Genomic DNA, 24,264 nt, shown 5'->3' with positions numbered 1-24,264 from the left:
CAAATCAGGGACAGTCCCTCCAAATCAGGGACAGTTGGAAGCTATGCTAGTCCAACCTGTGAGCTGAAACAGAAAACTGAACTGACAATGTCTGTTGCTTTATTTATTTGAATAAAGGAGGATTTATCACTAGACTAAGGTCTGCTAGTGAACATTTTATTTTAATCAGTGCAGAAAATAAATAAATAGTAGAGATAGATTTCCTAATCCAACATTAGAGCCTCATGCACTTCGGTTGCAGCATCATTGGATTAGCATCTCAAAAGTGTCCGGACAGCAGAGTACCAATAGCCTCACTTTGCTTATAAATAAAGTTTTTCAATTTATCGAGTGATAAAAAAATAAAGTCGTCGTCGATTGGCTGAACCACATCGAGGCTTGGTTAGACGCACCGCCTCCCCGGGCTACGGTGGCCGGGTGGGGGTGAATTGGGCCTCGTTGTAATTGGTGCGCTTCCCCTGAGTGGGAACGTTCGCGGCAGAAGGGAGCGAGGCCGGGGACACAAGGTGACGGGGTAGTGAGGGAGGAATAATGATAATGGCGGTCAGTAGATGGTCAGGGCCGATCGGGGTAACTCTTTGGTGTTTGGCATGCAGCAGCTCTCAGTCCTTTCATTGATCATAATCACTTCCTGTACAGACTCCAATGTGACCTCATTCTGGTTTTCTTTCCAAAGCTAATGTAGATCCAAAAGCACACGTTTTTTATTTATATATGGAGTATGGAATGTACAAAACTTCTGGCAGTGTATTTGTGTCTCCTTGGAGAGATTTGCCTTCACTTCCTGTCTTGTTGGCACAACAGGAAGTTAGAGGGAAATCTTTCCACTGGTCTGTTAGATGTCACCCCCACAAGTGTCGGCATTGGAGGATTTCACTAATGTTTATGTTACAGGACGATGGTGACCAGGAGAGGGTGAATCTTCCCAGCGGGGACACAGGCAGCAGTAAGAACCTGACCCATGTCCCACCACTCCTGGCTGTGGAGACCCTCTAAAGACCAACTCTGTCCTCACCCCTTCTTCCTTCCCTCCTTCTTTTATTTTGTATTTTTCTCAGGCTTGGATGGAGCAGGGGATGTTAGAATCTGTCAGAAATTAACCACATCAGCTCTGGAAGATTTACCCCCCCCCCCCCCGCATGACTAGGCCATATTTTGCGATACAGCACTGCGTTACTTTAACTGACAATTGCGCAGTCGTGCAATGTTGTATCCATATAAAATGTACGTCCCTCCCCCCCCCACAAATAGAGCTTTCTTTTGATGGTATTTGATCACCTCGGCGGTTTTTAATTTATTTGAGGCATGAACGAAAAAACAAAATAAAAATAAAAAAATATATAGATAATATTTTTTTTTTTTTACTTTCTGATATAAAACATATTCAATGGAAAAAAAAAATTTCATCACTTTAGGCCAATATGTATTCTGCTACATATCTTTAGTAAAAAAAAAAAATCACAATAAGCGCATGTTGATTGGTTTGCGCAACAGTTCTAGCGTCTTCAATCTATGATATATATATATATATATATATATATTTTAATAGTAATGGTGGCGATCGGTGACTTATAGCGGGACTGCGACATTGCGGTGGACAGTCAAACACGAACTGACGCTTTTTGAGAACCAGTGACACTAATACAGTGATCAGTGCTAAAAATATGCACTGTCACCGTATTAATGACACTGGCTGGGAAAGGGGTTAAAGTGATTGTAACCCCCCCCCCCCCCCCCAGGAGAGGCGCTTCCCAGAGGGGGTTACCTTGCGGTTGTTCGGATCCACAGACACGAATGCCGGACTCGGCCCGGCGCCCGCATCATTGGATTTGATTGACAGCAGCACGAGCCAATGGCCGTGTTTCTATCAATATATCCAATCAGGACATGAGACACCGGCTAGAGCTGGTGTACGAGTCCCCGGCACGAGAAAAAGAGGGTTCAGGTAAGTAAAACGGGGGCACTGGGGGGGGGGGGCTGCACTGCAAGAGGTTTTACACCTCAATGCATCTATGCATCGAGGTGAAAAACCACAAAGGTTTACAACCCCTTTAACATCAGGGGTGTTCAAAGGGTTACCCATGTGCCTAGCCTGTGCTTGTGTACTGTGTGAGAGGTGCTTTTACTAGGGGAAGGCATTCATCCATATCCCTGCTTTACAGGAACGGGATCTATGCTTTCCCTACTGACAGAACGGTGATCTGCCTTGTTTACACAGTGATCTGGCTTTCTGCCTAATGATCAGCCGGTGCCAGTGGACATCGAGCCCACAGTACCCAGAGATGAGCTCCTGTCTGTGTCAGCGCAGCAGCAGGACTCGGGAGTGCACCTGCACTGGTGCCCTCTTGGAGTGTGGATCTCCGAGGGGGCATGCGATGCGGGGAGGAGCCAGGAGCGCCACTGGGGGGCCCCCAGAAGAGGAGGATGAGGGCCACTCTGTGCAAAACCCTTGCACAGAGGAGATAAGTATAACTTGTTTGGTATTAAAAAAAAAACTAACCTTTACAACCCCTTTAAAAAATCTCCATAGGTGATGCTTTCAATTTTCTTTACCTGTTTAGAGTTATAGAGAAGGTCTTGGGCTAGAATTATTGCTCTTGCTCTAACGTTTGTGGCAATACCTCACATGTGTGGTTTGAACGCGATTTACATATGCGGGCATGACTTATGTATGCGTTCGCTACTGCATGCTTTAACCACTTGCTTACTGGGCACTTAAACACCCTTCCTGCCCAGACCAATTTTCAGCTTTCGGTGCTCTCACACTTTGAATGACAATTACTCAGTCATGCAACACTGTACCCAAATGAATTTTTTTGTCCTTTTTTTCCCCCCACAAATAGAGCTTTCTTTTAGTGGTATTTGATCCCCTCTGAGGTTTTTATTTTTTGCGCTATAAATGAAAAAAGAACGAAAATTTTGAAAAAAAACTGCATATTTCTTTGTTTCTGTGACAAAATTATGCAAATTATTAATTTCTCTTCATAAATTTTGGCCACAATTTATACTGCTACATATCTTTGATAAAAATAACCCAAATTAGTGGATATTATTTGGTCTTTGTGAAAGTTAGAGAGTCTACAAGCTGTGGTGCGAATCGCACAAAATTGATCACATCTGATGTACTGGTGGCCTATCTCGCTTCTTGTGACCCGAACAAGTCAGGAAAGTACAAATACCCCCCAAATGACCCCTTTTTGGAAAGTAGACATTCCAAGATATTTAGTAAGAGGCATAGTGAGGTTTTTGATGTTGTAATTTTTTTCCCACAATTCTTTGCAAAATTAAGATTTTTCATTTTCTTTATTTTTTTTCCCACAAAATTGTCATTGTAATAGGTTATTTTTCTCACGTGGCATGTGTATACCACAAATGACACCCCCAAAAAATTCTGCTACTCCTCCTGAGTATTACAATACCACATGTGTAGGACTTTTTCACAGCCTGGCCAGATAGAGAGGCCCAACATGCAGGGAGCGCCATCATGTGTTCTAGGAGCATTAATTACACATCTAACTTGTTGATTACCTATTACACTTTTGAAGGCCCTGGAGCACCAGGACAATGACACGTGGCACTAATATGTGGCACTGATGACAGATGGCACTAATACGTGGCACTGATGACGCGTGACACTGATGACAGATGGCACTGATAAGTGACATTGATGACACGTGACACTGACAGGTGGCACTGATGACAGATGGCACTAATATGTGGCACTGATGACAGATGGCACTGGGGACAAATGGCACTGACAACAGGTGGCACTGGGGACAGATAGCACTAACAGGTGGCACTGGGACGGATGGCACTTTTTTAAACTTTTTTATTTTATTTTTTACACTTACGGCCGCTACAGCCGTTCATCTCTCCCCTCTCACACGCTGTCTGTGTGAGGAGGGAGAGCGGCGCTGAGAGATGATCTCATATGTTTACATATGAGATCATCTCACATTGGACACGCCGATCGCGCTGTAAATGGCAGCTGTGATTGGGCGTTTACAGCGATCTGTGTTTGCCTGTCTCCGGGGGACACGGCAAACACAGAACTTCCCTGATGCGTGCCCGCGGCGGCGTGCATTGCGGAAGTAAACAGGAGGTCCAGGGACGGCCTCCTGGACGAAAGCGCCTGCTCTATAGCCGTCATTCGGCTATAGGGCGGGCGGGAAGAGGTTAAAAAAAAAAAAAGTATTGTTTTTGTTTTCCATATATATATATATATATATATATATATATATATATATATATATATATATATTTTTTTTTTTTTTTTTAATTTATTATTATTATTATTTTTTTTATATATTTTGATCACTTTTATTCCTATTACAAGAAATGTAAACATCCCTTGTAATAGAGCATGACAGGTCCTCTTTACAGAGAAATGTGGGGTCTATAAGACTGGAAAGCCTGAGGTTAAAAAACAAAACAAACAGAAAAAACGATCTTGGCTTCCCAGCTAAGGAAATGGCAGTGATTACATCTGCCAAGGCCAGACACGATGGGACATAATGTCATGCCTGGCCTCCGAAGGTCATAGAGATGGCCAGGGACCATCTGCTCTGCACTATTCTTGATGGTAAACGGCCGGCTGCTGGTCGATTCATTCACTGGCTCGTCGTTCGCACAGGTGAGTTGGTAGAAGCACCGGAGGGCAGCGGGGGGGGGGGGGCGGTTGACGACTTCATAGTAGTTCATGCACTACTTTGGTCCTATTTTCATGCAACTTGGGGGGCCACAGACTTCAGTGTTAACCCTGAAAAGTTGCATGAAAGTCATAACTGAATGTTATACAATGCAACAGTTGTCCATCATCACTGGTCAAAGCCAAAGTCGTATCCAAGTTGCACCCATCTAAAGTTTTGTCAAAGTTTCATTCAAAGTCAGGGCAGCTTTGGAGTCCTCTGAGTGTGAATGGAGCCTTATGATGGCACAGACAGAAAATAAACTGACAGGTGTTCTAATCCCTCTCTACTCTACCCAAAACTAAAAAAAGTTTTGCCCTTAAAGTGGAGTTCCACCCAAAAATGGAACTTCCGCTTTAAGGGAACGTGACGCCTGACATGCCACATTTGGCATGTCATTTTTTTTGGTGGGGGTTCCAGCTCCCAATTCCTCCCGGGGCGCAAAATAAGTTCACCTCTCCCCCCTTCCTCTCGGCAATCATCTGTGACTTGTCACAGGTCCCAGATGATTGCATGCGCAGTGCGTGCCTGGGGCCCACAGTGACAATGCCAGTGCTGCAGAGAGGAGGGGGAGAGGAGCATAGCTTCGTACCCCAGCATCGCTGCACCCTGGGTCAGGTAAGTGTCTGACTGTTAAAAGTCAGCGGCTGCAGTTTTTTTTTTTTTTCAGTTGGAGCTCCGCTTTAATTCTACTTTGAAGGCTTGGTGCATTTATGTGCCATCCAGGGATGTACACAAAATTATACCAAGTTCCCACAAAATATAAAAATTTGAAATCCTTTGGCAGGCGCCCAGCATGCCCATGAATTCTTAATAGCACCTTGCCAACATGCCTGTCAAAATCCATAGAAACAAAGTACCATGTGTTGTGGTTCAGCAAAAAAAAAAAAAAAAATGAAGATGTTTGCACTTCTTTGGTGCTATTTTGACTCTTAGGACAGCCAATAAAATGAATGGGCTGTCCTAAACGCACCATGCAAAAATGTGCTTGCACCATCATACCTGCGTAGGGATGAACGGAGCCAGTGGAAGCTCCACCTTTACACTAGGATAACACCTTTGTGTGGCGATAATGCATGCAAAGTTCTCTATGCAAGTTTAGTCTGCACTTTTTTTTTTTTTTTTTTGTCACGGGAAGAAGCCACCAGACTTTCGAAATTAATAGTTATTCAAACACTAAAATAATTCCCAACATGCACAGAAATGTGCTGCCCTTTTGCAGATGCGTGGTGGTGCCATTCGTTGTTAATGGCACCACCATACATTTTCTAATGTGCACACGCCAAATGGCACTGACCATTTATGGAAAAGGGTCAGATGCTTCTTTTCTGTGTTTCTCGCGCATAGGGCAGCCAATTAAAATGAATGAGCTGCCCCTGTGACGTGCAGAAACGTGTGCGTTTCGCACCTGTACATATAAGACCATGTTAAACCCATATTTAGGGTGGATTCACAGAGGAACAGAAAGCTGCCAGAGCACTATACCACTCTTTCAGCTGTCTGTTTCCGGCTGCAGTGTGTGTATGTGTGTGTGTGTGTGGTGTGTGATTTTTGTACAAAGAAAAAAAATATAACTTTATGTGAAGTGTTCTAAATGTACACTTCGTTCATGACAATGTGCAGTATCGCTGTACAGTGCTATGCGATTTGCACACAGTGCGCTGCGCTAAAATGCAGCAAGTCAGTACTAGACTGTGTTACAATGTGAATAGGACACATAGGAAACAATTGTTTCCTGTGTATCCTAGCGGTTACAGATGTTTTATAATGCAGTAAAGCATCTGTCAGCGCACATAGTGCTGTGATTATAAACAGCGGGGGCCAATCGGTGAATCCGGCTGACCTGATGTTTCCTGATCGTTCCCGAGAGGAGAGGGGAAGATGGAGATCTTGTGTTTCCTCTTTGCAGAAACACAGATCTGTCTTCCCCCAGTCAAAGCACCTCCCCCCCACAGTTAGAAAGCACTCCCAGGGAAGACATTTAACCATTTCATCGCCACTGATGTTAATACCTTTCCTGCCAGTGTCATTACTACAGTGACTGTGCATTTTAGTAGCACTGATGACTGTATTAGTGTCACTAGTACCCAAAAAGTGTCAGGTGTCCGATTTGTCCGCCGCAATGTTGCAGTCTCTAGAAATCGCTGATCACTGCCATTACTAGTAAAAAAAAATTAAAAGTCCATAAATCTTTCCCATAGTTTGTAGACGTGATAACTTTTGCGCAACCAATTAATATACGCTTATTGGGATTTCTTTTTTTTTTACCAGAATAATGTATCAGAATACATATTGGCCTAAATTGATGAAGACTTTTTTGATTTTATACATTTTTTATTTTTTTTTCAAAATTGTCAGTCTTTTTTTGTTTTTATAGCACAAAAAATAAAAACTGCAGAGGTGATCAAATGCCACAAAAAGAAATCTCTATTTGTGGGGAAAAAAAAGATGTTTGATTTATTTGGGTACAGCGTCACAAGACCGCGCAATTGTCAGTTAAACTAGCGCAGTGCCGTATCTCAAAAAATGGCCTGGTCATGAAGGGGGTAAAACCTTCCGGGCTGAAGAGGTTAAATGAGAAATATAGGTTTTTAAAAGAAACAAAAATCTATACTTGCCTCCATGTTGCAGCATTTGTCCCACTTTGACTCTGAGACTCAGAACTGAGCGGTCACATGACTGCTGATCACCAACTTCTCAGTTCACTCAAAGCAGAAAACTGTTACTCGCTGTTCTCTGCGCCTCCGCTAATGAGCGTTGGCTGGGGAGGGTGTGGGTGCAGCTGGCTCCGCTTTAGCCATGCAGAACCAGCTGTCAATCGGGCAGCCAGGTGGATACTGACAATAGTGTCAGGATCCCTACCAAGTCTGGCACAGCTCTGCACTGCAAGCTGGTTTTCAGCTAACTCTGGGTCACAGGAGGACAGTAGTATATGTACTGTTATGACAAACAAGAAATGTGGTCAAAGAAGCTTTGGACATACTACTTTTAAAACCAAGGACCCCAGTCCTGCAAGGTAGAAGTGTGAGCCACTGTGCTGCATGTACAAATGTGCTAAACGTAGAAAAATCCAGTTTCAAATGCGGCAGTTATTTTAGGTAATGATAAAATGTTCACCATAAGAATTCCTAAGCATAGTATACATATAGATGTAACAGCTTGTATTTTGTTAGATGCAAATAACACTTGTGCTCTGCAAGTTTCAACAAAACGTTGCTGTAGATACAAATTGCAGGAAACCTGCCCCCAGCCATACACAGGCTGTCCGCAGAGTGTCTCATTGTCCATCATATTCTGTAAATTACTGAGCAATGCCATTAGTGTCCACTACTTGCTGGCATATGTGGAAGCTGTTTTAAAACAAGGATGTTTGCTTTACTTTCCAGGGGAACGATGAGCGATATTCGCCATTCTCTCCTGCGGCGTGACGCTCTTAGTGCAGCAAAGGAGGTATTGTACCACCTGGATATCTATTTCAGCAGTCAGCTCCAGAATGCTCCTGTGCCGCTGGTCGAGAAGGGTCCTATCGAACTGCTTGAAGAGTTTATCTTCCAAATACCCAAAGACCGCAGTTCTCATGGCAAGGTATGTCTGGCATCTGACACACAGTCATAGTAGTCTGTAGTATGCCGAATCGTTTATGATTGTATTTGCTTATTGTTAACATGGTAGTAAATGTTAACTATAATCCTATCCTATCAAATGCAGCATAGCCTGTATAAAAAATCATTGTAAATACCTTCCTCCTTTCTTTTTATTTTATTTTTTATTTTTTTTGTTAATCCACAGTGCAGATACATGATCCAGCAGCTCTGGCTCCTGTGTAGGGGAACGCTCGACAAAGGCTCTCCTGTGAACTCACCTGCAGGTTCCCATTGCCCCTTCATTGTCCACACGATTTCCTGCAGCAGCCACTGTCTGACACACGGGTGCTGTAGCTGCTTGATTACATGACCGCTCCAAAGTGGATTAGTATGTAGAGGGAGGGAATAGCGGCATGTTTAAGAATACTAATGGTTAGCCTCATCTTCCACTTCAGTGTGCCGTAGACCAAAAAAATAAATCAGTCCTGCAAATAACACCAAAACTGTTTGGACCCCCATTGGAAACATGTTGGTCGCTTTGTTTCCAGAGATGTGCAAATTAAATGTTTTGTCAAAGCAGACACCTACACGTGAATTTAGGTCTTGTTCACACTTGTACCTCTGAAAAGCATTCCACCTCCTCACTGCCTGTTTTACCCAGGGAATACTGACCCATCGTGTTGCAACTGCGTGTGCTGCATGTGGTCAAAGGACAGTTGTGATTCAGAGCCTTCATTTGAATCCATCATGTTCTATAATGGCACCAGTCTATTTTTGTTGTGACCATTAAGCAAAGCAGTGCAGCCATGGCGCATGTACAACTCTGAGTGACCGCATTTCTCTGTTTAGCTATAGCGCAGGCTCACATTGCTGGGAGGGCATCTGTAAATGTCCTCCTATGATCGTGCTTCCAGCACGCGCCCGCATTTCGGCACAGATCTGTGATCGCTCTGTCCTTAGGCCCCAACTGATCACGTATTGGGGATAAAGAGCCAATCTCAGCCGCTCAAAATCCTGAGGACGTCATATGACGTCCGGTCAGGATTTTGAAACCACTTTGCCGCCGTCATTCTGCTATAGGGCGGGTGGCAAGTGGTTAATACCTGTCCAGGGATCCCACAATGTCGACACCCCAGCATGAAGTGCGCCGCGCTTTTTATCTGGCTCTGCAGTGGAGAAAGGAGGAGGGGGGCTGAGGTCACCACCACGTAGTCTCCCGGAAGTGGGTGATCAGAAACAATACAGAAGCACTGTTTTGTTTAATTATTTTCTCTTCTGCATTTCTATTGATGGGCACTGATAGGGCAGCACTGATCAGGGCACTGATGAGTGCCCTGATTATCTGTGCAGATCTCCCCTGTGAGGCAATGCCACTGATCAGCTCTCCCCATGCTTATAACTGGCATTTCCTTGTTTACATGTGATCAGCTGTGTTTAATCACATGGGTGAAGAGCCTCATTATCGGCTCTTTACCAGGATCAGTGATGCACTGTGTTCCAGGGACAGAGTGCACCACCGATGGGCGCATAAGCGTGGCCAAAGTGGGAAGACATCTTATGATGTCCCAGAATGAGAATGCTCCCCCCTGCCTGTCCGTCATTTGACAATACTGTGGGCGGGAAGCAGTTAAATAGTACATTGCCATTTCTTTTCATTCCATTTTCAATTGGACTTTGTATATTTACTGTCAGTTTTACCAAATCTTGCTTTTCTTCTGTTTCTTTCCAGCGACTTGGCGCCATTCAGGAGCTGCAGCTTTTGGAGATACTGTGCAATTACTTCCATGAACAAACCAAGGAGCCAGTCCGGCAAGTCATCTTCAACTCCCTGTTCAGCCCACAGGGAAATAAAGCAGATGAGCAGCGCATGGCCCTGCTAGGAAAATTGACCTCTATGGCAGTTGCGGTATGCAGGCTGCCTGTGCTGGAGAGTGCTGCTTCCTGGCTGCAGGTAATCCTCTATAGAAGATGTGAAAAGAATATATACAATGGCAAGATTTTTATTTTAAATTCCTAAATGATTCACTTTTACTTTCCTATTCCACATTAGTAAAGTGTTTTTTTTTTATTTTTTTTTATTGCTGTTTTTGTTCCTCTTTAGAGAGTTTTTTCCTTTTGGTTTCTGTCCAATAATATATTGGGCAATGAGGGGAAGTGTTTCCAACAGGGGCACAACAGCAGTAAAAAAAAATTTCCCCTCACTCTATTCAAAACAAAAAGTGTTTTTTGTAGGAGATTTTGATATGTGATTTATTGCAAAATGGCTCCACTACCTCAGGTCCTCCCCAGTTTTTAGGCCCGAGGCTCCATGCTAGCTGTTGCGAGATAATACCTGTGTCACGTGAGGTCTTTAGTTGTTTTGTCAAAGTAATGACATTCTCACATTTTGATTTTGTTATGTATTAACTGAATTGCTTGGATGGTGCTGTTTTCAATTCCAAATTGACTCAGTTTGGTCTTCTTTCTCCTCCCAATTGATCGGCAGCGCACTCCAGCTGTTTACTGTGTTCGCTTGGCCAAAGCACTGGTAGATGACTATTGTGGCCTGGTGCCAGGCTCCATCCAGACGCTGAAACAGATCATCAATGTCAGCCCCCGCTTCTGCTGTCAGTTTATCACTGCTGTAGCTGCATACTATGACATGTCTACAGGTGAGAGTCCTTTATCAACGTGGTATTGTTGGTATGCTTTTCTATTAGATATGTATAACCAAATTGGTGCAGGTAAGTGAAAATGCCAAACTGATGTGTATGATTCCCAACTGTGGCTTTGGGCAACCTGCTGCCATCCAGCTGTTGAACTCGACAAGCTCTTGTGCAAGCCATTCAGTCCCAGATTCACGCTATATTGTCCAGAAATATGAGAGTGCTGAAGCACTGAGTTTGCCAGTTACTCTGCAGAGTACGTGCACCGTGCCTGTGAAGGTTAAAAAAAAAAAAAAAACAATAATTGGTTGCGCTAATATATGTCAACTGTAAGCAATGCTGTGTTGTTAATGGCATTGAGGGGGGGGGGGGTTAAAAAATGTCCAGGGATAGGACACAGTTAAAATAGCAGCAGAGAGTCAAACAGTTACATAGAAAATGACTCCTGGTGAGAGTTCAGTCAGTGGGAAAGAAAGGGGGAAATTCTGTAATCTGGGTGTATTACCACAGAAAAAGTTACTGGCACAATGCAGGAGGCAGCACGTTGAAAGGTAGAAGACACCTTTTGGAGAAATAAAAAAAAAAATAAGCAGCGCCAACCTAAGTGCAGTAGTATTGTCATACGTTTTTAATTTTAGTAGAAATGCACTCGCTCTGAGTAGTAGTGCCTGCTTTTATTCTACTCAGTGTGAGTGCATTTCTACTAAGATTAAAACGTATGACAATACTACTGCACTTAGGTTGGCGCTGCTTGTTTTCTTTTTTGTATTCCTGTAAAAGTTAATGTGATGTTTTGTTTTAATGTACACCATTGTAATAACCTCATGATATTAAATCCTGTGTACCTTTCATCCGTGTGTGTGTGTGTGTCCACTCAATCTATACCTTTTCCCACTTGGCTGTATAACGATCTGGCAATAAACGCTTGCTTGTCAATGTGTTTTGGAGGTCTCTTTTACATTCACCCGCATCCACCAGATTCCAGTTGCAAGAATCAGAATGTTCCCGTGGCTGGATGATGGGTATATGCGAATAGTGGCAGCTGCTCAGCCTGTACAAAGTAATGAATGCAGCTGTTGCTGTTTACATGTACTAACACAACAAATGGTTATCTGTAGTGTTAGGGATGTGTTTCTGAGCCTGGATGCAGTCAGATGCATCCAAAGTCAGACATCCGTCCCTAACTACAGATAACCGCTTGGTGTGCAGCTACATGGGTACTTTTTACAGGCTGAGCGCCCCCTGCAATTCACATGCACCTGTCATTTCCAGCCACAGGAATACGCTGGTTCTTGCTGCTGGAATGTTTTTCCCCAGTCATTTTCTAGGACAGGATGAACTTTGGTTTCTCCCACCACATAGAAAATGCAAGCCCCTGAGCACTGTATAATTAGATCTCTTCATTGCTACTTTAGTTTTGTTTCCTGTACATCAGCAGGCACTCTGCTCTCTTTGGTATTTTTCTTATGGGTCGGTAATCGGGTGTGCCCCTTCCTCCTTGCTGATGGTCATGTAGGGGCCAGCGTAGCTCTGAGGCTGGTGGAAGGGGAGGGAACCCCGTTTTTACAAAGCGTGGCTCCTTCATGTGTTGGATCTATTGACTACCTCACTCCTGGAATAGTCCAACCTATTAAAATACATATATTGTAGTCAGATTTTAAAATGATTGTATACAGAGTTGAAGTTAGGAATATAGATATGATCAGTTTGAGTAGCAATTTCAGTTTCCTTGACATGTTTCCTTTATTAATCTGTTGCAGAGGACCTCCTGCCCCCTCATGATCTTCTGGAAATGATCGTATCCTGGATTTTTGAAGATCCACGCCTCATTCTGATCACCTTTCTCAATACCCCCATCACAGCAAACTTGCCAATTGGTTTCTTGGACTTCTCCCCACTAATGGGTCTGGTTCACTGGTGTATAATTGCGCCTCTAGCCTACAGACGCAAGCAGAAAGCAGCTGGTGGAGAGCCAATTCGAGATAATCAGAACCTTTACTCCAAGCTCCATCTGAGTGTGCTGCAAGGGCTCATGGTCCTTCAGACTCACCTTACAGAGAAAGGACTATATGGGAGACTGGCACTTGTGCTGTTTGAGCAGCTTGTACCATTAGTTGAAGAGTTAGGACAACTTTGTGAAGAGCTTAACCCACTTAATGCTGAGCAAGAGATGGAGTTGGCATTAGATCGTCTGGCCCAGGCGTTACAGGTGTCCATGGCAACAGGGGCATTGATTTGCACTCGTGGTAAGTTATGCATGAAAAGACACTAATTAAACTAACGATGACCACACAGATGAGGCCTCTGGCACACTGGGCATTCAGCAGTGCTTAAGTTTAGTGCAGTATGTGCCCAGGAATGGATGCTTGGAACATAAGCAGTCTGCACTCCAGGCATTCTTTCCTGTGTGCATACTGCACTAAACATCCATACTGCACTAAACATCCATCCTGCCCTGTGCACCGCCAAGCCACAGCAGCTGTCAGCATCTCATAGTCTACCAACCATCTGTGCCTAAATGCCATAGCCTCATGTATGAAAAATTGCCCAGTGTGCATGAGGCCTAGGAGTTTAGATAAAATCCAGTAGAAACGTGACTGAACAAGCTATATTAAAACAGTTATATTGTTCGTACAACCATACGTGATGGATTTCTGCTTAGAGTAATCAAGTTCTAGCAAGGAGGGTTATGGTTAACGTGTCCAAAAAAGTCCAAATCCAGTCAAACAATGTTGTTTAGTTTTTTTAGAAATAGGGTGAACAAGTTGGAATATCTGTAAAGGTTCAATTGCATTCTGTGTACCCATTGGGCTGTTTTCTTTTTATATTTTTGTTTCCGGCAACCACGGATTGCAGGAAAGAAATTCCTTAATTCACCCAATTAACAGAGACCGTATTGATGTGGGAATCCCTCCTGCCGTGCCATTGTCCTCTCCGGGCGCGTGAAACCATCCCTGCAGAGAAAAGACTGTAATTATCTCTAGTGGCTATAGCAGCCGCTTACTATAATTGCAAGATGATCCCGCTGGTTGTACACAAGTGGATCAATCGATCTACTTGGTACATTCAGGGTGCCTATTAATGGTTTGAATTTCGGGCAGTTCCTGCTAAACTGGCCAAGATTTGAACGGTGTATGGCCGGCCTTACAGGTAATTCTTTGAAGGATTGCAGTGCTTGTTATATTGTTGCTACTGTTGGAAAATAGAAAAAAAATTGGAATTGGGCTGTAGGCTGTGTAGAGGATAAAATCTTTCAACAAGCTGTTGCATATATACATAATTTTTTCTTCTTTTTTTTTTTTTTTCTTTTGCAGATGACCTGAGGACGCTCTGTTCTCGTCTCCCCCATAACAAGTGAGTGTTTTGAACAGTTAATTCTATTCATAAATCTCCTTTTGTCAAAGTGAATCTGACAACAAAGACTGTACTTGTTTTGACATGCCATTGCTGTCTCCATATCTAGTTGAACTGCTCTATGGTAGCAGCTGAGGTGCTGCATCAAATGTTTGGAAGAAAAGGGGGGGGGGGGGGGTGTATTGTTGGTGGGCGTACCAAAGCTGCAGAACAGATTTGAGGCCTGGTTTGGCAACATACATTGGCTGCCATTGACGATCTCCTCAAAAGTATACCTGCTTTTTGGCTGTTGTACTTTGAATTACTGACCTTATACAGGCATACAAAGCAGACTCCAGTCTGACTTCACTTTCTGCATACGTGTTCCATATCAGTGACTCTTTTATATTCACCTTTTTAATTAACCCCTTCACTTCCCTTTGTGTATCACCCAAAGCTCTCCGGGCCTCATTCTAACCATTGGTACCCGGAACGCCTGATTCCGGGTCACCTAATCATTGTGATAGCCTCTGATTAGCTATTACAGTGATCGGTCACGGTGAAGCCCACCCCTGTGTCTTCTGTCTTTGTGAATGGACGAGACAGATACATTGTATCTTTCTCTGTCCTTGCAGAGATAGGCCCCCTTTACATGGGCTTACCGGTCAGGTCCGCCTGTTAGTTTTACAGGGGAACCTGATCGGAGCTTCCATTCACACCTATGGATTGGCGGATGTCTGCTGACATCCACTGATATCCAACCCTGTCAGTGAAATCCAGACTGATGGAGACCCTATTTTCCATCTGTTTGGCGGATGGGATTGGATGAAAACTCAGGCGGTCTGTATTCATCCGATCTCCACATAGAGGAGAGCGGGACTCCATCTCTGCACAGTGAGCGGTACCGGACCTGTCATCTGCCTGCGGGGATCAGCGGATCGATCTACCACTGAGCAAAGTTGGGTTTGCCGGGCGGACTGCCTGTGTGAAAGGACCCATGGGGGAGGGGGCGAGTGTGTGTATATATATATATATATATATATATAAAAAAAAATAAAAAAATCGTAATTAAAAAAACCAAAAAAAAAAACCTAGATTACGGTTTGATCTAGGTCAGCCCCAGGGTTAGTGTATGGATCAAGGGGGTGAGTATTTTTTGGACAGGAATGAAAATATATATATATATATATATATATATATATATATATATATATAATATATATATATATATATATATATATATATATATATATATATATATATATATATATATATATAATATAAATTTTTTTTATTGGTCAGTGTGTTTTGGGTAGGGTATATAAATGCAAAATGCTGGGCTGTACTACGGGTACAAACAACATCTAACATACACATATGTGGTCTCACTGCGATTGTCAGACCATCGGATTCGTTTCAGAACCGATCAATCTTCGGGTCCAGGCCACATGATATATTGCTCAAACATGGCATGGGCATATGTGAAATTACACCCAAAAATACATTCTGCTGCTTCTCCTGAGTACAGGGATACCACACGTGTGGGTCTTTTTGGGAGATTAGCCGCGTACGGGGCCCCAAAAAACCAATCACCGCCTTCAGGATTTCTGAGAGTGTAAAATTGTGATTTTACTCCCCACTACCTGTTACGGAGGCCCTGAAATGTTCAGATAGCACAAACCTCCCCCAAATGACCCCATTTTGGAAAGTAGACACCCCAAGGTATTTGCTAAGAGGTATGGTGAGTATTTTGCAGCTCTCATTTGTTTTTGAAAATGAAGAAAGAAAAGGAAAATGTATTTATTTTTTATTTTTCAATTTTCAAAACTTGGTGACAAAAAGCAAGATCTGCTTGTGCTGTCTGGGCATTTCATGGCCTCGGAAACTGTGATAGGCAGTGAGGAGTGAAATCAAGAATTTATGCCCTTCGCCTGAAGGCGGTGATTGGTTTTCGGGGTCCTGTACGCGGCTAGACTGGCAAAAAGTCCCACACATGTGGTATCCCTGTACTTGGGAGAAGCAGCAGAATGTATTTTAGGGTGTAATTCCACATATGCCCATGGCATGTTTGAGCAATATATCATTTAGTGACAACTTTGCGAAATAAAAAAAATTTGAATTTTCCCGCAACTTGTGGCAAAATATAAAATATTCTATGGACTCAACATGCCTCTCCGCAAATTCCATGGGTTGTCTACTTTCCAAAATTGGGTCATTTGGGGGGGGGGGGGGGGGGGGGGTTGTGCTATCTGGGCATTTCATGGCCTCTGAAACTGTAGTAGGTAGCAAAGAGTGAAATTAAAAATTTTAAATGTGCGCCCTTAGAAAGCCTGAAGGCGGTTATTGGTTTTCGGGCTCCCAAAAAAGTCCCACACATGTGGTATCCCCCATATTATAGGAGGGGGGTAAAACCTTCCGGGGCTGAAGTGGTTAAAAAAAATATATTTTTTCTTTTTGTGTGGTGGATTTTATTTTATTTTTTTTAAACTATTTTGGACCAGTTTTCCTTAGCTGATGATAAAAAAATTAGGAGATATCCATTACCATTTACCAACAAATTAAAGCCCAATATTTGTCCTGAAACACAGTTGCAAAATTGGGCTTTAAGATTTGTTTTACCCTTAGACCCCTTTCACACCAGGGCGTTTTGCAGGCGCTATAGCGTTAGAAATAGCGCCTGCAAAACGTCCTAAAGAAGCTGCACCATTGTGTGTAGTGTGAAAGCCCCGAGGGCTTTCACACTACAGTGGTGCGCTGGCAGGACGTCAGAAAAAAGTCCTGCCAGCAGCTTCTTTGGAGCGGTGAAGGAGCGGTGTGCTTACCGCTCTTCCACCGCTGCTGCCCATTGAAATCAATGGGGCAGCGCTGTAATGCCGCCGGCAAAACGCCGCTATTGCGGCGTATTGCCGGCGGTTTTAACCCTTTCGCGGCCGCTAGCGGGGGGTAAAAGCGCCCCGCTAGCGGCCGAAATGCGCCGCAAATCCGGCGGTAAAACGCCGCTAAAAATAGCGGCGTTTTACCGCCGACGCAAGGTGCGGTGTGGTGTGAAAGGGGTCTTAGGGGTAAAGGGGCTTCAGTTTTAATCTCGCAATGCTAGGTGGTCATCTTGAATCTGATTGGATAATCTATCATAGACGTCTTCAATTTATTGTTCAGTTAAAGTGAAACACCTTTTTTTGGCGTTGTTTATGTCTTTATGATTTGTGAGGTGCAGTGTTTTTAATAGGCAATTACAAATTCTAAGAGCTGAGCCGTTTAGCATACAGAATCATTTAGGGGCTTTCCTGTGTACAGTTATGGCCACCAAGTCCTTTTAAAATGAAAGGTATTGAGCAGATATGTTGCAAGTAAAAATATGAAAGAGAATCATTTGTGCTTTAACAGTTTCTTTTTTATTTTCTCCCTCAGCCTCATGCAGCTGGTGATCTCTGGCCCGGTTCAGCCTCAGCCTGCGCACCCCACTTTGACACCTACATATTACCCCCATATTCACACCCCACCTCTAGGTTACCCTACTCTCCCAGCTCATCCGGCTCTACCTGCTCACACTGCGTTATCTACACACACAGCCCTTCCTGCTCACACAACGCTACCGGCTCATGCAGCACTACCAGCGCATACAGCACTCTCAGCTCACGCGGCACTGCCGACACATGCGTCATTGCCTACTCACTCGCCCTTATCAGGACATCCTGTGCAGACCTTCATGCCTGGCATGGCTTTCCCATTTCGGCCAATGCGTTGAGTTACCTGAACTTACAGAGACAGACTGTCATTGTTACAGAGGAAGTGAACAACTCAAAGACAAAGTACAGAACCTACAGGCTGTTGTCGTTCCAGTACATCGAGGATAAGGGCACAGTGCTGGTGGTCATTTGATGTAATACTAGACACATGTCCATGTCAGGTGCAATAACTGTTAGTACTACCAAATGGGTTACTCTATTGGCCTGGTTCACACCTATGCTTTTTGCAGAAATGCACAACAGTCAATTTTACATGGTTTCTTATGGGACATGTTCATATCTAAGGGTTTTTTTTTTTTTTACAGCCGCTGCGATTTTGTAAAGCATCAGGGACTTTTTTTAAATGCAAAATGGTGTGTTTTTGGTTCAGTGGAGAAGCTGCAGAAAAGTATGTAGTGCGTTTTTTCTGCCTGTTGCATTTTTAATCTGCCCAACAACAAGTTTGCAAATTAAAAGAAAAGCATAAAAACTGAAACTCATGGGCAAAAAGTACTGCAGAGACTAATCAAAAACAACTCCATAGTTGTGGACCAGGCCAAAGGGTATGTCCTTTTTAAAACTGTCATCTCAGTAAATCACCCACTGCTGTCTTATGCCGCGTACACACGAGCGGACTTTTCAACATCCAAAGTCCGAAGGACTGAGTCCGTCAGACTATCCGATCGTGTGTGGGCTGCAACGGACTTTTGACTCGCCAAAGTCCGAAGGACTTTAGAATATGGAACATGCTTCAAATTTTTCCGAAGGAACTCCGCCGGACCCGGTCCCCTTCGAAAAATCCGCTCGTGTGTATGCTACTCCGACGGACTAAAACCGACGCTAGGGCAGCTATTGGCTACTGGCTATGAACTTCCTTATTCGAGCCGAGTCGTACGCCATCACGTTCGAATCCGTCGGAGTTTAGTGTGATCGTGTGTGGCCAAGTCCGCTCAGCCGAAAAGTCTGTCAGAACTCCGTCGGAATTCCAGCAGAACTCCGACGGAACTCCTTCGGAAGTCTGTCGGACATAAGTCCTCTCGTGTGTACGGGGCTTTATACTTTTTGGAGACTAGAGCTCTGCACCTCTTAACTTCCCCTACATGCTACAATTAGAACCCTTTCACACTGAGGTGCTCTTCAGGCACTTTTTTTGCTAAATAAAAAGAAGTGCCTGAAACGCTCATGAAAACCTATTTTCATGAAGAGCAACAAATGTTTTCACACTGGGGCGGTGTGCTGGCGGGGAGGTGACAAAACTCCTGCAAACAGCATGGCGCATGGTTGGAGTGCTAAAAAAAAAGTGCCTCAAAAGCACCTCTCTCCATTGAAATTAATGGGAAGCACTTCAATAGTGCCTCAAAATGGTTTGTTTGTCACGTGACTTTCAAAAAAGAGCACCGCTAACACCACAAAAGCGCTTGGTGTTTTCTGGGCAGTTTTCAAGCTCCTCAGAGTGAAAGGGGTTTTTACATAGCTGTTCTCACTCAGTTTGTGTCTCTATGAATTCCACATTATGGCAAACATTAGGCTTCATCGAGGATGATGCGGCAGTGTGTTGATTTGGGTATGTGGAATCTTTCTTCTGGAGTTCCAAAGAGATACGTTTATAAACCAGCTGCTATCAGAAGGAAATTGTTATAAATCACACAAGCAGAGTTACGCTATATAGCAGAAAGGTTTGTACACACCTGGCCATCACACCTACAGTAGCAAAAAAAAGTACGTGAACCCCTTGCAATTCAAACTGTTTTTTCTGGAGTAACTTACCATAAAATATGATCTAACCCTCATCCAAGTCCCAACAATAGACAAACACAATGTGCTTTAGCTGATAGTGCACAAAGAATTTGAATTTATTGTGTCTTTATGGAACACACCCGTTAAACATTTACCGTGCTGAAGGAAAAATAAAGTGAACCATTGGCGATAATAGCTGGTTGAACCTCCTTTGGCAGTAATGACTTCAAGCAAGTACTTGCGGTAGCTCTGGATTGGACCTGCATAACATTCAGGAGGAATTCAGCCATTAGAGTATCTGTGAGGTCGGGTACTGATGTTGGATGAGAACCTTGCTTGCAATCGGTATTCCACCTTATCCTAAAGATTTTCAGTAGGGTTGAAGTCAGGACTTTGGTGTAGGCTACTTGAGTTCCTCCAAATCAAACCATGTCTTTATGGAGCTGGCTTTGTAGACAGGGGCACAGTCCTTCGGAAAAGGGCCTTCCCCAAACAGTTGTCACAACATTGGAAGCTTACAGTTGTCTGCATTTGTATGCTACCCTTCACTGAGGACATCTGATATCAAAGTAATTTTTCTTTTAATAAAACAGATCCTAACTTGCATGCATTAGCTGTTTTTTGTTTTCTATGAATTTCTTGTATTGAGCTTATTGCTCAGCCACACTGACACACTCCAGTTCTATTTGTTCCTCTTGTGATGTCAGGGTCCATGCATTCTCATAGCAGTTGCCTCTGTGTGGGTTTACACGTTGAACTATAGCTGTACGTTCAGCCAATCAGCACTGCACACACATGCAGCATGAGAGGGACACCCAAAGCCATACCGCTCCCCCTCTTCCACAGCAGTGACTGACAGTGGCTCTGCGTGTAACGAACAGCTGCACGTACAATTGTAGTTTAGATCATGAGGGCCCGGCACCATAGGGACACAAGTAGAATGTGTGTCAGTGCAGCCATTATAAATTAAGCTTAGAGTAGAAAATTGAAGTGGCTCTAAAGCCTAAATATTTTTTACCTTTTTAATACATTCCTTGGATTAAGGTTAAAAATATTTGGCCATCAATCCCCCCCCCCCCCCCCCCAATATACTTATCTGAGCCCTTCATTCGATCCAGGGCCGTGCATGTCTGCAGCTCTTAGCTCTCCTCGCTTCTGTGTCACTGTCTTTGCCATTGGCTCCAAGTACTGTCAATCAAGGGCAGTAACCGGGGGGATGAGGCCAAGTCTGACAATGGATGCAGTAGCTGGCTCGGTGAGCGAGCGCGCATTAGTGCCTCCATGGGAAGCGGCTTCCCTTGGGGCACTAGATGAAGAGGAGGGGCCAGGAGCAACAGTGGGGGACCCAAGAGGAGGAGGTGTGGGGCATTGCACAGAGCTCCATAAAGACATGGTTTGATGTGGAGGAACTCAAGTAGCCTGCACCGAGTCCTGACTTCAACCCTACTGAACATCTTTAGGATAAGGTGGAGTACTGATTTGCAAGCCAGGTTCTTGTCCAACATCAGTACCTGACCTCACAGATACTCTAATGGCTGAATGGACACACAGTCTCACAGTTATGGTCAAAAATTCCTCCTCTATGTTATGCAGGTCCAATCCAGAGCTACTGCAAACGCTTGCTTGAAGTCATTACTGCCATTGCACAGAGCAGGTCAATATAGAGATGTTTGTTATTTAAAAAATAAATAAACTTCCTATACAATCACTTGTAAAATAAATAAAAAAAACAGCTAATGCACGTTGTATAATATTAGTATCTGTTTTATAGAGGTGGAAAAAAGACTTTTATGGTCATGTCATTTAGAGGGGTGCCCACTACTGTTGGCCATACAGCAGTGTGATGGGCAGGTTTTCATAAAATGATGGTATATCATAAACCATTATGTAACTCAACTCTCCCAACATCTACCGAAAAAGCTGAAGTATCCGTGTGCAGAGACTGACCCTTTAAACAGCCATAATCACAATATTAGGCTCTTGTTCCCAGTAGAAACATTTAACTTTGGTAGGTTGAAAATATTAAACTGTCTCCTGAACTAACCAACCTAGGACTGCGTGGCAGTAATGTTCATGTAGCTGATGTCTACTCGGAACATTTTTTTTTAAAAATGGACAATTATACATTGAGAATACAGAATTTTATTCTTTTTTTATGCTGTTATGAATTCCTTGTTTAGATTCTGATTTGTACTGTATTTTCAAAAATCTATTGCTGCACGCTGACAAGTGTCAAACACAGATTCATAGACATGGAAAAGAGACACGCACATGCCATTTGGAATTTTAAAAACCGATTCTGATTGGATTTGAGTTACTCCCTTTTTTCAAGCACATCTGGAAAAAAAAAGAAAATATATTGTGTTTATGCGTTAATGTGTTGTTTTTTTTTATTTCTAAAAAAATAAATAAAAAGTTAATAAAAAAGGTTAACAATGATACACTCAGGACATTTTTCCATTCTATCAGCACTGCAGAAAGTGTGTACACTGCAAATATAGGTGTGATGACAGATGGGCTCATTGATTGTTGTATCTGACCATAAAAGAGCAAAGATAACACTTGCGCCATGTGTGAACACTGTAGCTGTGGTGCATACAAATGAATGGGAGCATTTTCTGCAGTGTAACTGTCAGAGCTTACAGTTAAATACTTCCTACACAATACGTTATATTGTCAAATGTATTGGGACGCATGCCCTTACACACACACAAGATTTTTAATGGTGTCTTAGTCCGTAGGGGTCAACTTTTGCAGCCACAGTGCTGTGAAAAAGTATTCATAACCCTTGAAATTTTCCACATTTTGTCATGTTACAACCAAAAACGTAAATGTATTTTATTGGGATTTTATGTGATAGGACAACACAAAGTGGCATATGATTGTGAAGTGGAAGGAAAATGATAAATAGTTTTCAATATGTTTTACAAATAAATATGTGCAAAGTGTGGCGTGCATTTGTATTCAGACCCCTTTAAGCCCCATACACGCTATCAGATTTTCTGCTGATTTTTGTCTTCAGATTTACCAAAACCACATAGTGCAAGGGCCTGCCTGATTGCATACACATTGAAACTCCTAAGGTTTGACCTCCTATTATATGGTTTTGGTAAATCTGAAGGAAAAAAATCAGCAGAAAATCTTATAGTGTGCATGGGGGCTTTACTCTGATACCCCTAACTAAAATCAAATGGAACCAATTGCCTTCAGAAGTCACCTAATTAGTAAATAGCGTTCACCTGTGTCTAATTTTATTCTCGGCATAAATACAGCTGTTCTGTGAAGCCCTCAGTAGTTTGTTAGAGAACCTTAGTGTACAAACAGCATCACGGAGGCCAAAGAACACCACAGACAGGTCAGGGAGAAAGTGGTGGAGAAGTTTAAAGCAGGGTTAGGTTATTAAAAAAAACATCCCAAGCTTTGAACATCTCGTTCAGCACTGTTCAATCCATCATCTGAAAATGGAAAGAGTATGGAACAACTGTAAACCTACCAAGACATGACCGTCCACCTAAACTAACAGCCTGTGCAAGGAGAGCCTTAAACAGAGAAGCAGCCAAGAGGCCCATGGTACTTGGAGGAGCTGCAGAGAGCCACAGCTCAGGTGGGAGAATCTGTCCACAGAACAACTATTAGTCGTGCTCTCCACAAATCTGACCTTTATGGAAGAGTGGTAAGAAGAAAGTCATCGCTGAAAGAAAGCCAAAGGAATTCCCGTTTGCAAAAAGCCATGTGGGGGACACGGCAAATGTGGAAGAAGGTGCTCTGGTCAGATGAGACCAAAATTGAGCTTTTTCACTCTCCTAGATGTGCAAAGCTGGTAGAGACATCCCCAAAAAGACTTGCAGCTGTAATTGCAGAGAAAGGCGGTTCTACAAAGTATTGACTCAGGGGGGTTGAATACAAATGCACGCCACACTTTTCACATATTTATTTGTAAAAACATTTGAGAACCATTTATCATTTTCCTTCTGCTTCACAATTATGTGCCACTTTGTGTTGGTCTATGACATAAGATCCCCAAAAAATACATTTCCTGACAGACTCCATGGCAGCCTACGTGTGGGTTTAGTCCCGCCTCCATTACCCTATAGGACGACACTCCCATAAATCTTTGCTCCCTGCCACAGGCCGTGTTCTTTTTTTGTCCTCCTCCATAGGACTTAACATGTGTCTTTTTACCCTGAAGACTTACTTTTTTCTACGTTACGGACCGGCCGTGCGACTTGGAAGTCGCAGATTTCTGATAAGCTCTAGCTACTAGCGGAGTATGGAAAAGGGGCATGTGGAAGAGGCGCTGAAGAGGTGTATGCCTAGTCACTGACAGGTGAAACCGCGTTTGAGTCATGAACCTTGCTACTAGCAGGTGACTGTTCGCCCCCAACGTCCCCCCCTCCTCCTTCTCTTGAAGTCCGGCGTGTGTGGGGACCTACCTCGGCTGGTGTCCGTCTTCTGGAGTGGTGAGCCGTTTTCTTTCCATGGCAGCCTGTATTTGTTTGTTGTTGCTTTCCTTTGCAGGTTTGCAGTGTCCCTTCGTTTCCCCCATACAGCG

The 24,264-nt window shown here is 43.4% G+C and overlaps 1 protein-coding gene across 1 annotated transcript; it reads left to right on the top strand.

Annotated features, from left to right (window-relative positions):
• Positions 1-388: 388 nt before the first annotated feature.
• On the top strand, positions 389-22,151 carry INTS15 (integrator complex subunit 15). Its single transcript, XM_077449246.1, has 7 exons — positions 389-506; positions 8,075-8,273; positions 10,002-10,223; positions 10,758-10,923; positions 12,678-13,163; positions 14,232-14,271; positions 17,659-22,151. The coding sequence occupies exons 2-7, from the start codon at positions 8,082-8,084 to the stop codon at positions 17,993-17,995; spliced, it is 1,443 nt and encodes a 480-aa protein (XP_077305372.1). The 5' UTR covers positions 389-506; positions 8,075-8,081; the 3' UTR covers positions 17,996-22,151.
• Positions 22,152-24,264: the final 2,113 nt, after the last annotated feature.

Source organism: Lithobates pipiens, unplaced genomic scaffold (assembly GCF_037356315.1).
Source record: "Lithobates pipiens isolate NorthernLeopardFrog02 unplaced genomic scaffold, aLitPip1_a1.2 Scaffold_22, whole genome shotgun sequence".
NCBI lineage: Eukaryota > Metazoa > Chordata > Amphibia > Anura > Ranidae > Lithobates > Lithobates pipiens.
Note: the sequence above shows the minus strand (reverse complement) of the source record. Positions and strands in the feature narration are given on the sequence as shown.